Source organism: Eulemur rufifrons, chromosome 19 (assembly GCF_041146395.1).
Source record: "Eulemur rufifrons isolate Redbay chromosome 19, OSU_ERuf_1, whole genome shotgun sequence".
Lineage (NCBI taxonomy): Eukaryota > Metazoa > Chordata > Mammalia > Primates > Lemuridae > Eulemur > Eulemur rufifrons.
In genome coordinates this window covers 93,523,480-93,537,944 of record NC_091001.1, presented here as the reverse complement: position 1 = coordinate 93,537,944, position 14,465 = coordinate 93,523,480, and the positions used below count along the sequence as shown (strand labels likewise).

Sequence of the window (14,465 nt, the reverse complement as noted above, 5' to 3'; positions counted from 1 at the left end):
GTTCATTTCACAGCCACAGATTTTAAGGAACAGCTCCAGAGAGGTCTTAGTGACCAAAAGAGGAAACAAACTCCCAAACCCCTTATTCATCACTAGCTCAAGGATTCATCTCATTAATAACTGGGGCTTAATCCTCCACATTCAAAGAGAGTCCCATTACCCCAAACAATAATTTTTTAAATTACCCAGGCAGAGTGGCAATTGCATATTGAATACTAAGGATGATTTAAAACTAATAAATACTTTTGGGAATTCCTTGAACATTTTAATGAATTAAAAGTTATGAAATATTTATAAGCAGTAACAACACCATTTATTACCATTAATAAAATAAATACATTAGTCAGAGAATGAAATTCATTACTATTTTACTACTAGACATTGATGTCAATGACTGAATATTGCTCCAAATTACTTATAAAATAGACCAATTATTTTAGTGTGATTAATCTTTTCAATTATTTCTTTTATGTAGCTGTAATTTGAAAGTAATTTTCTTCTGGGAGTACAATGACCTCAGCACGTTCATTCCTTATTTATTTATATTTAAAAACCTTTTGTGGCTGGCCCCATTTCTGGGCAAGTTCCAATGGTCAAATATTTAAAATAGTCACCCAGGCAGGCATTATTGTTTCTAAGCACTTTGCAGGGCATTTTTAATTGGTTTTATTAGCGATTGTGAAGAAGCCATTCCAGAGTAAGGATGTCTCTGCCAACAGCAGCTACGCACTGGTGGAGAAAGAAGGGGCCAGCACATTTTCTTCTTGGTTCCACCTGCTCCTGCCTAGCTGTTTTGGATTCCAGCCCGCCTGGAGGAAGGCAGTGTGACAAGCATGTCAGAGGACTTCCTCCTTCTCCAGCCATCCCCGCAGGAGTCAGCAGTGTTCCTCCTTCGAGTGGTACAAAGGACCGTGCATACCCGGTCACAAAGGTAGAAAATGACTTTACTGGAGGTAAAAGCATAGATTTTGGAGGGATAAGAAGCAGCTGTCTTTGGAATCAGAAAGCAGATCTGGGCTATCAGAGTCTCCAATGGAAATGAGGTGACCTTTCCCTCTGCCCAGTGACTGGAACAGGACACAGATGGAAAAGCAAAAGGTGGGTGTGAATCTGTAAATGTATCCTGGGATAACCGTGCAGAATTACTCAGCTTTGGTTCCAGAATGAGTAGTAGCTTCAGCTTAGTCAAGGGATGCTGGAGCACTGTGCTAGGGGCTCTGTACACAATATCCGTTTTAATTTTTCAACAAACCTATAATTATGTATTTTCTGATGAGAAAATGAAAACTCACAGATTTAGGAAACTTCCAAGCTCAAAAAGGTAGTGAGTGATGAAGCTGGGAGTCCAAATTCATTCAGTCTGGTTCTAATGCCTGTCGTCTCTCTCCTACATTGGAATAAGCAAACCTTTACTGAGTACTTACCATGAAAAAAATCACTCTTAGTTGCTAATTGGATACAGAGATTAAAAAAAAAAAAAGAGACAGTTTTTGATTCTAGGAACTTAGCATCTATTGAGTGAGACACATAAATAACTCTGGAGAGAAGTAGACTGTTCTAAAGTAGAAGTACATGGAAATAATTCTGAGCAGAGACTTCTTAGAGAAAATGGTATTTAAGCTGAGATTCAAAAGACTCGCAGGACTTTGAGAGCTGGAGAGGACGCTGCAGGGGCCACAGATGGAACGGAAGCCTGAGCTGGGAAGTGAGTTTGGAGAAATGTGAATAGATCTTAGTGGCTAGATGAAATTATAATTTTAATGCTTATCTTTTAAATGGTTCAGTCCACAGAGATGTCAAAGGCAGAAGATTTTGGAAATAGTGAGTTAAGAGGGAGAGTGTTTGAAAATGGGGTTCACCTTCCACCTGGAGTGATACACAAAAACTACATGAGGATGCTAAGGCTGTGACTGCGATTTCTCCTTGGTGTTCACTTCCAAGCAACAGACCCCACTAGTGCACAGTTGATTTGGTTCCTGGTCCCTTGGAGCGACCAGCACAGGGGGCGGCACCTCCTAGGTTGGCAGTGCATGGCTCTAACCACTTACTTGGCATTTGGTCTTTAATTAACATCACAAAGCTTTGGAGGCATCAGAGGAGCCAGTTTGTTTCTGTGCATGGTAATTTCTCCACCAGAAACCGGGTAGCAGCAGGGGGCAGCGTGGTTTTCAAAGGCTTCAGGTGAGGTGAGGCTGGGAGAGGTGAGGTAGCTCACGGCATCATTTACAACACACCTCCACAGCCACCTTCTTAGTGAACCTCACGGTGAGGTCAGTCTTGGGACAACCACTGACAGTTGTTATTCCTATTTTAAACTATTAATAAAAAACCATGTGCAAACTCTGGGGAAGACCTTTAATGTAGCTTCTGATCTGAGGAGTTGGCTAGTCTATGGCAAGTAATGGAACAGAGACTTAAACACAGGTTTTCTGATTGCTGCTTCAGTGCTCATTCTGTGGTCTTTCGAGAAAGGAACATTGGAACTACTTTGGAGGAAGACACCCCTATGCATGGAGCACCTATTCAATACCTCTGGTGCAAATTAAATATAAGTCAAGGGTGCCCACCGGGGAGCAGTTCTGTGCAAAGTAGCACAGAGATGTTAAAGCCACCACACGAAAATTCAGTCCTAAGACAGAAACAATGATTTTATTTTGGTGTCACTAGAAGTCCAATGTGCTACGCATCGTACCACAGAGCCACCTTGTGTACGTGTTGGTGTGCACCCAGTTTAGTGCTTGCCTAGGGAACTGTCTGTGACATGCACGGGTGGATGCGTGCATGGATGGCCGAGTCTGCTACATAGAGAGTTTTCCCCTGGCAGCCCGAGACGGAGTACCACTGTGGTCTATGTTTACAAGCACAGACTAAGAGTCCTGCCGAGGTGTTGCTTGCTGTTAGAACAGAAAATGCCCAGTTTGGGCCAGGCTGCCAGGAACCCATGAAGTAATCCCTCATTTTACCCAGCTGGATTTGGAGCCTACTCCAGGTGCTGGTTGGTTCTACATGGCTGGCCCAAGATCAGCCAGCTTCTGTCATTTCCTCTTGTCCCCTTTTAGCCTATGGAAGACATCCTCCCTTTCTCATCACTGTCTTTGGTAGAGTGCAGGGGGACTCGGTTGGGAGAGGCCACCATTTTTTACTGGAAGTATTTACACTAGCTCCATACACAGCAGCTCAAAGCCAGGACCCCCCTGGACAAGAATTTGCCTTATGAACATGGCCCATATTCAAAGTCTAAGTTTTTAAAGAAGATATGGTTAATATTGGTGCTTTTGGCTTTCACATTTTAGGGAACTATAGAATCATAGGACTATAAAAACTGGAATAAATAAGAGAGTTGAAGATCAGACTGTCCAGTAGTTCTCAAACCGAGTTTCGTGAAACCCTGTTGTCGGGGGATGTCAAGGGCTGTGGGGCGGGTGGGCTCTGGGCCCCTCACCCTCACTTCCCAAGGGCAGCTCTACTCGGGGACTTCTGACTTTGTTTGAACTAAGGGTTCGGCTTCTGAAAAACATTTGAAGACCGTGTGCCTAGTTCAAACATCCTCATTTCAGCTCCAGAGAGGTTAAGATACACGTGCATCTGCAACTCTTTGTGGACATGTGTCCCCATGGTAATGGGACTGCATTTGACACCTTGGATCCCTCCCCCTTCATGAGCTGGAGAAGTTAGTGAGAAAACTCCTCATGGGCAAGGGGAGGGTTGTGACATCCTCTCTAATGAATGGCTCGGAGCTAAAGCGTATGGAAGTGTCTCAGTAGGGTAAAGGACCAAGATTACTTCTTTCGAGAAATCTGTTAGTAAGCTGAGTGTGGCTCTGGCCTGGGAAACCTCAGAAGTGGTGCCTGTAGGTTGGTGAAAGGGAAGCGGCACTACTGTGGCCCGCGGTCAAATGCATGCAGGCTCACGAGGGAGCTGCACACAGCTCCTTGTCCTTCCTGGGTGAGCTCCTCTGCAGTGCCTTGTTTTCATATCGACCTGGGCAGTGGTCCATCTCAACTGCCTTTGATCAGTCTGGGCTGGGAGAGGGAAATACTGAATTGGCTTCTTAGAAAAACTGAGAACTGGCCAACCACAAGATGGAGGCACAAATCACACTGGTCAGCGATTTCATATATCACATTTCGAGGACAATCCTTGGGTCTTTGTTTATTCAATGTTCACATGGTGAGAGAGGCAGATGAGATGCTTTCTGGAGTCCCTTCCAGCAGTAGCCTTTCCTAGGAAGGAGCAAGGTGTGGTAGCTAAGAGCATGGGTTCTGAAGCCAGATGGGTTCTGTTCCAATATCAGCCGTGTGACTTTGGGGAAATTACTGAGGTCTCTGTGCTTTGATTTCCCCATCCACATAATGGGAGTGATGATAATAATAACGCACACCTCACAGCATTGTTGTAAGGATGAAATAAGTTAATATGTGCACCATGCTTAGAATAGGGCCAGGCTCATGGGAGTGCGAGGTGAGGCTTTGCAATGCTGTGCATTTTTATGAGCTTCTCAGAGACACACGGATCCTTTTCAAACCCTTTTCTAGAAGCTAGTCCTGCGCTCCTCTGACATGTGTTTTTTTGCAGGAGTCTCCAAAGCTGAGGGGTCCTGATGAGTGTCTTGCATAATCCTGTAGCTCTGGGTTGTCTGCTAAAGAAAGGTTTTGTGAGTGACAAATGACAAAACTGTTCCCTGGGAGCCTGGGCATGGGTGTCTCTGGAGGCTTATGTCCCTCTTGTCTGTGCTGAATGTACAAATTGCTCCTTCACTGATCTATCAGAGAAAAACCTATTCCAAGCAATTTCTACTCACAGCTACTTTCTTTTGGAAGTAGTAGGGTAATAGCCCAAAGCTATAAAAGCAAGAGCAGCATTTATCAATTGATTGATTAATCAATCAGCCAACATGTATTTATGTGATGTTTTCTATGTGTTTAGCACCGTGCTAACTGTTCCCTGGAGAAATAAAAGAAATATAAGACAAAGTCCCTCAAGTTAAGGCCCCAAAATGACTAATTGGGAAATGATTATAAAACTGCTCTACCTTTCACTAAATTCAGATGTAAGAGAGCAAAGTCTTCCAAGCAGAATTTCTGTAGCTGCAAATGACATTTCCTGGCCCCAGGAAATGAGCGAGGTGGTCCCATCTAGATTCTATATTTTATTATTTTCTGATGTGGGCAGCAATTGTAGGTTACCTACGTCTCATGAAAGTGCCACAAGGAAAGAGAATATTGAGGAGATTTGTCTGGCACTGTATGAAGGATGAGTAATGGTGTCAGGAAGACCATCTGACGGCTGCCAAAGTTCAAGTTTGCCTCTATGAAGAATATAAGAAGAATAAAGCACATGGCTAAGAAAATGAAGTCAAGACAGATAAATCCAAGAGGCGGCAACAGCAACATGTAGACAGCAACAGATAGATAATAGTAGCGAGTCTAGGGCTCAGGGTTCTGGTATTTCAGTGTAGGATAAGAGGAACAGGAAGAATCAAAGATGATTCTAAGGTTTTCAGTAATAAGTAAAACCTCAGCCTCTAGACGTTCCACAAAGTCAGCAGGGTATAGTGGACAGAAACATCAGCTCTGTGGTCAGATCAACTAGGGATCTAGTGTGGTTCTACCTTTCGCTAACTGAATGACCTTGGCAAGTTTTGAACCTTCTGTGAGCCTCAGTTTCCCTATCTGAAAAAGGAAGATAACAGTCCCCAATTTTATAGCATTATTGTAAAGCTTGTATGAGGTAACACACGTTGGGGGGTGACACTCTGTGTTTGCACGTGATGAATGCTCCAGCAATGTTAGCTTTTTTCTTGCTATTAGCCCGTATCAACTGATAGGAACTGAGCACCTCTTAAGTGTTATACACCATGATAGGTGTAAGCATTTAGAGAGGAAATAGGCATGGCCTCTGTCCTGATGACACCCACAGATAGATTCTGTCTCCTATGGGGGGAGAACTGTCCCAACGTCCCCTGTAATGTTTCCCCGGATTGCCTACAAGGGCGCCTCTCTTCAGTGGGCCAAGGAAGAGCTGCAGCGTCCCAGAGTAGCGTCTCCCCTCACGCTCTGTCTGTGCTGTAGCATGGGAGGACTGAGTTGCTATCAGAAAAACATACTAGGCATCCCGTGGATCTATCTGCAATCCTGGCCAGCATGTCACTAGCCCTGTCCACCCACTTCACATACATCACTTCTTTCATTTTATCTCCTCCTCTTTATGCCTAACCAGAGCAATGACCCCAGAGAACACAGACATTTGTCTACATCAAAGAGGCCTCGAGTATGCCTTCAAAACAACTCCTTCCCTTTGAATAGGTGAGCGCAGTTTTAGGATGAATCTTATGCTGGCAACTTGTCTACACCAACTGTATGCACCTGAATTTGTTCTACTATAGGAAGGAAGGTTAGAAGCTCTAAAGAAGCACTGAGAGCACTTTGTTATTCACTGTTTGCTGCCTTGCACATCCACAGCAATCCCTCCGCGTCCCTTGGTGGCCACAGGTGGTCTGAGCCAGAGAAGAAATGCAGAGAACACCTGCCTCCTTATGGAGACCGTCTGTTCTTGGAACTGGAGCCTCTAAAGAAAGGTAGGTGGACTGTGAGAACTTCCCTTGATCTCTGGGCCAAGCCACCTTCCCAAGAGAATCAGAAGCAGAATGTCTTCTGCCTCTTTGGGAAGGGTACCCTGCCTGCAGAAACTCATTTGCTCATTAGAGAAAGCTGAGGGAGGTCAATTCCATTGGTTTCATAAGGGTGAAGAAGTAGACAAGCAACAAGTCTCAAGTTCTCAGATAGACTCACTGCAAATGCAACACAAGCTACAGAGGAAGAATTTTGCAGGTGAGAGGGAGGTGCAGGGTAAGGGAGGAAACATCTGCACATGTGGTTGAGAGCCTTGGATTTGAACATGTAAAGAATTTTTTCAGGTCAAGAAATTTTTGCAGGAGTATTTGTGCTGGGCCTGATATCTGGAGTTTTGTAGTCTCTTATTCCCTTTTCCTGATCAAATGAAAACGTTTTGGGAATCTTCTCCCTGTCACATTCTTGTTACCTGGTTCCATTTCAACAGATGGCCTCTTTCGTACGGTACATAGATCCTTGACATCTGTGAGGATTGATCATGTCCAGAGACATTCACAAATCCTCAAGTGCATGAGTACAGACACATTTGTACAAGCTCCTGGCTTGCTCCCAAACCACATGTTTCTGTACATTGCTTCATATTGCTGGCTAACCACCTTTTCAACTTGAACTGTGGTTCAATCTATCACATTATTGCGATTTTTTTCTTCCCCACACATAAACCAGTTTTGACTAAAACAACAGCAACAACAAGATACATGTTGTAAAATTTCTTGCAAGGCCAGCAATGAATGAAGAGCCACAGTAGCACAGGGATCTGGGGGTCAGTGGGCTCCCTGTCTAAGGGAGTCCCTTTCATCACCACCTCCAAGAGGCACAAGGTTCAAATTAGGCCTCTACACATAACAGAGGATTGTGTGTTATGGGGCTCCATAGCTGTTCATGCATAGTCTAAATTAAGAATTTAGGGCTGGAAGTTCCCCAGGCTTTCTTCTTGTCCATACCTCATTCTTGGGCCTCTCAGATCACAGGTTTCACGGTGCAAGCAGGAGCACCCTCTCCAGTATACCTCTGGGCAGAGGCAGGCACAGAAGGAGAATAGCGATAATGAAAGCAACTTATTCCTGAAGTTTCATATAATTCAAGCCCATCTCCTATACCCTTTCCATCTGGGAAATAATAAAGGAAGTTTATAATTATGAACTTGGGCCTTCTGAAGAGTAAAGGACAGATCAACCTCATATAGCTATTGATGATTCATTTCCTCTTCCTTACCAGCCAGACTTGAGGCAATGTTTAATGAAACATACATAAAAAATATGATCTTGAAAATATGAATAGAAGATCAAAAATTCTGCAGTGGGAGAGGGAAATAAGCTTATTAAAAAACTACACCGATATAATTACTGTGATGGAGTATTACATTTAGCTCAGAGTTTCCTGGCAGCAAAGGCAAAAAAAGAAGTCAACAAATTTATTCTTTGGGAGAGATATATCTACTCTTGGTAATAAACCCTGAAATAAATTCACAATGTGGAACTTATGCAAAAGGAATTCAATGACACAGTGGACCATGACCTAATGAGTTTTATAAAATAAGCTAAAAATTTCACATAAAATCATTTCCCACATTGTCCATTATTAATAATAGGTTAAATTAAATCATTAAAAATGCTTAGTTAGAAATTTTACCTTACGGAAAAAAGTAAAATAATCAGTATCACTAAGTTGGAGGGAGGGTGAGGATTGGGTAGAGATATAGGTCAAATGAAAATGGCAGAATGTTAATTGTTAAAGTTAGTTTAAGGGTGGATGGTGTTCATTGCATTATTTTATTTACTTTGCATACATTTGAAATGTTCCATAATAAAATAAAAAAAAAATAGTTGAAAGCATTTGATAGCTAAGAAAATTAAGCTAATGTGTTATCTGACAAAGACTATATTTTATGTGATGAAGTTTTTAGTTAAGTAGATAAATTTTATACTGGATTTTTGAAAATTGATCATCTAGGCTATGGAGCACTTGGTATTCTTCAGAATTAGTCCCTGAATAGTGCACACTTTTCTTTGTAAATGTGCACATTTCCAGCTAAGTGCATCTGCAGGTTTTTGGCACACCTAAGACAACAGGCTACCAAGGAGTGGAGAGGAAAACCAGACTCAGTTACCTTCACTGCAGTTCTTCAGGGCAAAGAAGTCCACTGCAGACAAACTTCGGTTTCCACTGGAGATGTATTCCAGGGCCACTCGGAATGGGTTCTCTGGGCGCCCAATTCTTCCCTGAAGCACTGTCCAACTGGTTGCATTGGAAAGCAGAGGAGAAAAGCAGAGAGAAACAGCGATGAGAGTCAGCCTAACCTGCAGAGAGGGTCATGCACCTGCAGTGACTTCAGGACTCATATTCTTCCTGAGCACCGAGAGATGAAACCGAGAGATAAGTAGCATGGAAGATGGGGACCCTGATGGCAACACACAAATATCTGTTTCCTTCTTGTCCAGCTAACTCAGAGATCCAGTTCTGAAACACACTCTAGCCACTGGCATCTCCTTTGTCATATTCTTTTTACAGCAATTGCAGCTCTTAACATAATGTGTTTTAGAAAATAAGCTAAAAATTTTACATAAAACCATTTACCTTGTTGTCCATTATTATTGATAGATTAAATCAAATCATTAAAAATACCTAGTTGTAAATTTTACCTCAGAAAAAAAGTAAAATAATAATCATCATTAAGTTGGAGGGAGGGTGAAGATTGGGTAGAGATAGAGGTGAAACAAAAATGGCAGAATGTTAATTGTTAAAGTTGGTATGTTACTGTGTATACATTTGAAATTTGCCATAATAAAATAAAAAAAAATAGTTGAAAGCATTTGGTAGCCAAGAAAGTTAAGCTTTGGACTATTTCAGTAGCTAGTCTTCAAGGAAAGAATGTATACACGTGAGAAAACACAGCAGCAGCGTCAACGAAAAGTCTTCAAAACGTTTATCAGTCTATCCATAATTATCTCTAGGAAAAATGCTTGGTTTTTGAAATTTTATCTGATAACCAAAGTCTCAGAATCCTCAGGTTTGCTATATATTAATAGTTACTTAAGGGAAGCTAGCAAGAACTATTTATTTACTTCAGGAAAATTAAAGTGCACTGAAGCATGTATTTTAGGGTAAAAGGTACCCAAGATTGACGTGGACTTTGCAAAAAGTGCAAACAGAAGAAGATGGACGCAGGTGGAGTGGTGAGCTCAGCATCCATCCATAATCAAGGACACTGACACCGTCAGAGAACAGAGAATGAGCTAAATGAACATTTTTACACCTCACTCATACTATTAACCTCTTGGAATAGTCTCCTGTCACTGATTGGAACATCAAATTTACTCTCTAACATTGATTCAGACATATATGTGTGTGTGTGTGTGTGTGTGTGTGTGTGTGTGTATTTATTTATTTTGACAAGTTTGTGCAGAGAATGAAAACTATGTGGATTATTTCATTTTTTCTTTCCTAAAAACCCCAATTAATTGAGGTATAATTGATGAATAATGAATTACATGTACCAAAACTATATAACTTGGTGGGTTTTGACTTATATATACACCCATAAATCATCATAACATTTCCTTTCTTCCTTCCTTCTTTCCTTCTTTCCTTTCTTCAGAGACAGAGTATCACTCTGTTGCTTTGGTTAGAGTGTAGAGTGCTGTGGCGTCATCACAGCTCACAGCAACCTCAAACTCCGAGCTCAAGCGATCTTCCTGCCTCAGCCTCCCGAATAGCTGGGACTACAGGCTCACACCACTGTAGTGGGCTAATTTTTCAATATTTTTAGTAGAGATGGGGTCTTACTCTTGCTCACGGTGGTCTCAAATTCCTGAGCACAAGGGATCCTCCTGCCTCTGCCTCCCAGAGTGCTAGGATTACAGGAGTGAGCCACCGCGCCCGGCCTCAGATTTTTTTAACACTAGGTTGGGCTTATAGTACGAATAATAAAGGATTTAGTGAAAAATTAGCTTTCTGGTTTAAATTTTTTTTTAAACGAAAAACCCATTCCCACCCTGTAAGTATAAAGTGATGCTAACTATAAAAAAAAATTAAAAATCCAACAATTCAGAAAAGTTGGTAAAGGAAAGTAAAAGTCACTCAGAACACCATTGTCCAAGGATAACCACAGTCACCACTTCAGTGAACAACCTGTCAGCGTTAATTTTACGTAAATGAGACCAGACTACGGGCGCTGCTCTGTGATTGCCCACTCAATGCTATGCCAGGAAAGAATAAACACAGATTGCATTATCATTTCCATGATTGCGTTTTTAACCACTTGTGCATTGCTTCTTATTTTTTTCCTCTGTATTGATCATGCTGAGGCTAACTCTGTGCACTTATCTAAACATGGCCTTAGGACAAATTCTTAGAATCAGAGTTAAAGTGCCCGCACGTTCAAAACTCGGAGGCATATTGTTGATCCTCTCACCGTGAATCAGAGGGCTCATTTCTGCATTTTCTTGCTAACACTGGATCCTATGAAATCCTTTCTGTCTTTGCTCACTTTGGGTGATGAAGGCCTTGCCTAGGGCACTCAACGCCCTCTTTCAGTGGGGTGCTCCTGCGTGGCAGCTTCGTGTCTCTGGCCCCTGGCACGCAGCTGGGCATGCGGTGGGTGTCTGTGGAATGAATGAAGGAGGTAGCTTTATTCCCTGTTCGTGCTCTCTGTGGTTAATTCAGGTCACTGGAGCCAATTCTTCAGCCATTTAATAAAAGTGTATTGAGTTTCCCCACAGTAGACCCAGTAGAAGGGATTATTGCTGTTGTAAAGTTTGTTCTCTGTTACTGGGCCCAGCAGGATTTCCATCCAAAATAAAACCAGTGCAGCTGAAGAGAAGGAGGCCTTTTGGTTTAAATGCGAGACTGTCAAAGAAAGAAATACTTGAAAAGAAGATGTAAAAAAGGGATTCTGACAGAAAACGAACAAACAAAGGAGCAGAATTTTCCTTGTTCTTCTGAAAAATAAAAGACCTATTTTTGAGGAAAGATGGTGGTGAAAGGCATGAGTATTCATATTCTGCCAAAATTGCAGCTCTCTGCTCTGAGGAATGATGGATTTTAATTTCAGGTACACAGTGGCCCTTGACAATGATTTCCATTGCTATATTGGCACTAGCCCTCTGGATAAATGTGTCAAGAGTTTTAGGAATTAGTTTCTGAGTTACCGATGCAATAACTTTTGTCTGAAATTCTCTGGCCTCCCATAGTTTACTGCTGCAACTTTAATAACTTTCAGAGCAGTTGCCAAACATGTATTTTATATCCAGGGAAGTTGGGACTGGAAAGGGCAAGCTTATACCTGGGGTCAGATTTGTTTAAGAGACAGCCAAAAACCCAGTGAAAAACAAATCCAAGCTCTCTCCTCCTTCCGCCTCCATTTTCTTTGCTTATGTCCCAGTGGTAGCGAAACTAGCTCTCTAAGGCCCTGCTTTCCTTGCTTTGGCGGTGGCAGCTCTGCTTACGTTTGCAAGAGGGAAGGTTATGTTCTGACCTAGAGCCTCCTAGCAACAGGCGTGCGGCTGTATCCATGTGCTGGGGATCGTGACTGCCTTAGCACTGGTGCCTCCATCAATCAATTTGACAGTGCGGGGTGTCCGTCTGGACTTGAGGAAGCCAGGAGGACTGTACGGACATCCTGTCACAATCCATTATCTTCCATGGGTCTCTCTGGAGCTCTCCAGTTCCAGTTCTGGCTCTGCCCCTCATTTGCCTGATGACTTTGAACAAGGCACTTCTCTCCAAATGCCTGAGATTTTGGATGTTTTCTGATTAACTGTATTCTCAGCCAGAGAACATGTCTCCAACTTCACATGAATATTCTTAAACACTCTGACTGGGCAGTCAGGACAGGTGTAACTTGGGGATGGGTCGGGAAAAGGGGGCAGGAATTGGGAAAAGGGCAATGCAGAGAGACTAGCACAAACACGTGAGCAGAGGCTGTGTAGACAGTGTGTGTTCAGAGAATAGGCAGTCCAGGCTGGTAGGAGTCTGTTTCTCATTGGCCTTGACTTGAAGGATGACCTCCGTGTCTCAGCTCCCTATCTCCTTAATTGTGTCTCTAGTGCCTTATGTGTCATAAATGCTCAAAAAATATTTGTTGAATGAGAGGACAAATGCATGAACATATTTCTGTTAAATCAGACAAGATTCTGACATTCTTGGCCAAAATTTATGTGGCAGTGGAGCTGAGTTAATCTAAAAGTTCATGTCAATTCACTAATATTAGCTGTCATCCATCCCTGTGATAATGATGCCTTCCCATTTAGGAGGAGCCTAAGGACCGGGGAGCCCTGGGGGTTGCAGGAAGGAGGTAGTCTCACTCCATGGCTCATCGCATAGCTCTTGGTACCCCATTTGCTGAGAGCTAATCAGAAGGAATCAGAGAATTATAGTCATTGAGACCTGGAGGGTACCTGAGTTCTCAACATTAGCTCCCATCTGATGCATAAATGTTCTCGACGCTGTAGGTCAGGCTTGAACCAAGACCACAGGAATGTTACAGCAGCAACACCAATAATAATAACAATGCTAATAATATGATCAACGACAGTTAACATTGATTGAAGGACTAGTTTATGCTCTGCTTATAGCTGAATTTTAAATCCAGGTTCGTGTGACTCCACAGTCATTATAAACACCATTTTACATCACCTTTTAAGCTCCTTGAGGTTTGAAACTGTCTTCCTGAAGCTTTGTTTCAATTTCCGGTGAACCTGGCTGGGGACCTGAAACTATAAGATGTGGCCATCGCCATGTGCTGTGTTGGTCATGAGAACCAAGTCATTTGGGTGTGACAAAACTCCAAGCTGGGACGGCCAAGCCCATGGGTTAGATCAAGAATGACAGAAGCCACATGAATTAGACAACCAGCCAAGTACTGTCACATCGAACTCAGTCACGTGATGATTATCAGGCATAACCCTGTCACGGCTCGGGCCACATGGCTGGCATTCCACTGCATGTGTCTTTGCTAAGACTCTCCCTTGACAAGTGTCTAGACAAGGTGTGAAGGTGTGGAGATTTGTTAGAAACAAAGGACTGAGCCTGTGGTAGCTCATCCAGATCAATACAGGGAGAAAGAAAAAAAAAAAAGCCAATTGCTCCCTAATCTTATCCTACAGGAAGAAAGCATATAACTTTCAAGTTTTCCTTAAAATATACTTTGTAATAATTCTGCAGCAAATATAAACCATTCAGCACAATTTTTTTTTTATCGTTTCCATTAAATCAGCCTGCATTTAAAGCATCTTTATGGGAGATAGCAGGGGAAAAAAATGCCAGATCAATGTAAATTTTAGTATGAAGTCCTTTGTTGCTTATTAATTTTCTGTGATAATAATTACACGTAGCATGTGGCATGGGGTCTTTTATCCAAGTAGCCTTGGCTTTGTTATTCACTTGCCCTTCATGGTTTCCCATGAGTTGGACGAATGTGCTCTGGAGGGGATCAGCTCTGGACATCAAGGAGGTTTCAGGCTGAGTAGGGATCTGGCTTCCACTGGCCCCTGGTGGGGAAGAGCTGCCCGAGGTTGTGCCCCGCCCCAGGCTTTGTAGGAGGGAAGGAGGGGCAGGGGCAGGGCTGGGCTCCCCGGGGGTTGCAGGTTGACTCCGTTGAGACTTTAGTGTTGTCAGCTGGAAAGCAGTTTTAGTTTCATCAGAGATGGGGTATGGGTGACAGGGATCTGGAAAGTGTTCCAGGCTTCCCTGGGGTGGGAGCTGAGAAGATGTTCCAAACTGTGTTTCTCTAATTCTTTCCTCGTGCTTTGGAACAAAGGAAACGTGAATCGTCTTGCGCTTCTTTTCCTGGCCTCCCTTTAGCTTCTTCTAGTTTCCCTTCCCTCTTTCCCA

General features: G+C 42.8%; 1 protein-coding gene across 1 annotated transcript in view; it reads right to left on the bottom strand.

The window, feature by feature from the left end:
• Positions 1 to 14,465, bottom strand: part of ALK (ALK receptor tyrosine kinase) — a 637,313-nt gene that overhangs the window by 150,787 nt on the left and 472,061 nt on the right. The window contains exon 5 of the mRNA XM_069494063.1: positions 8,743 to 8,870. Within this exon, the coding sequence (XP_069350164.1) occupies positions 8,743 to 8,870 (128 nt within the window). The remainder of the gene's footprint in view (positions 1 to 8,742; positions 8,871 to 14,465) is intronic.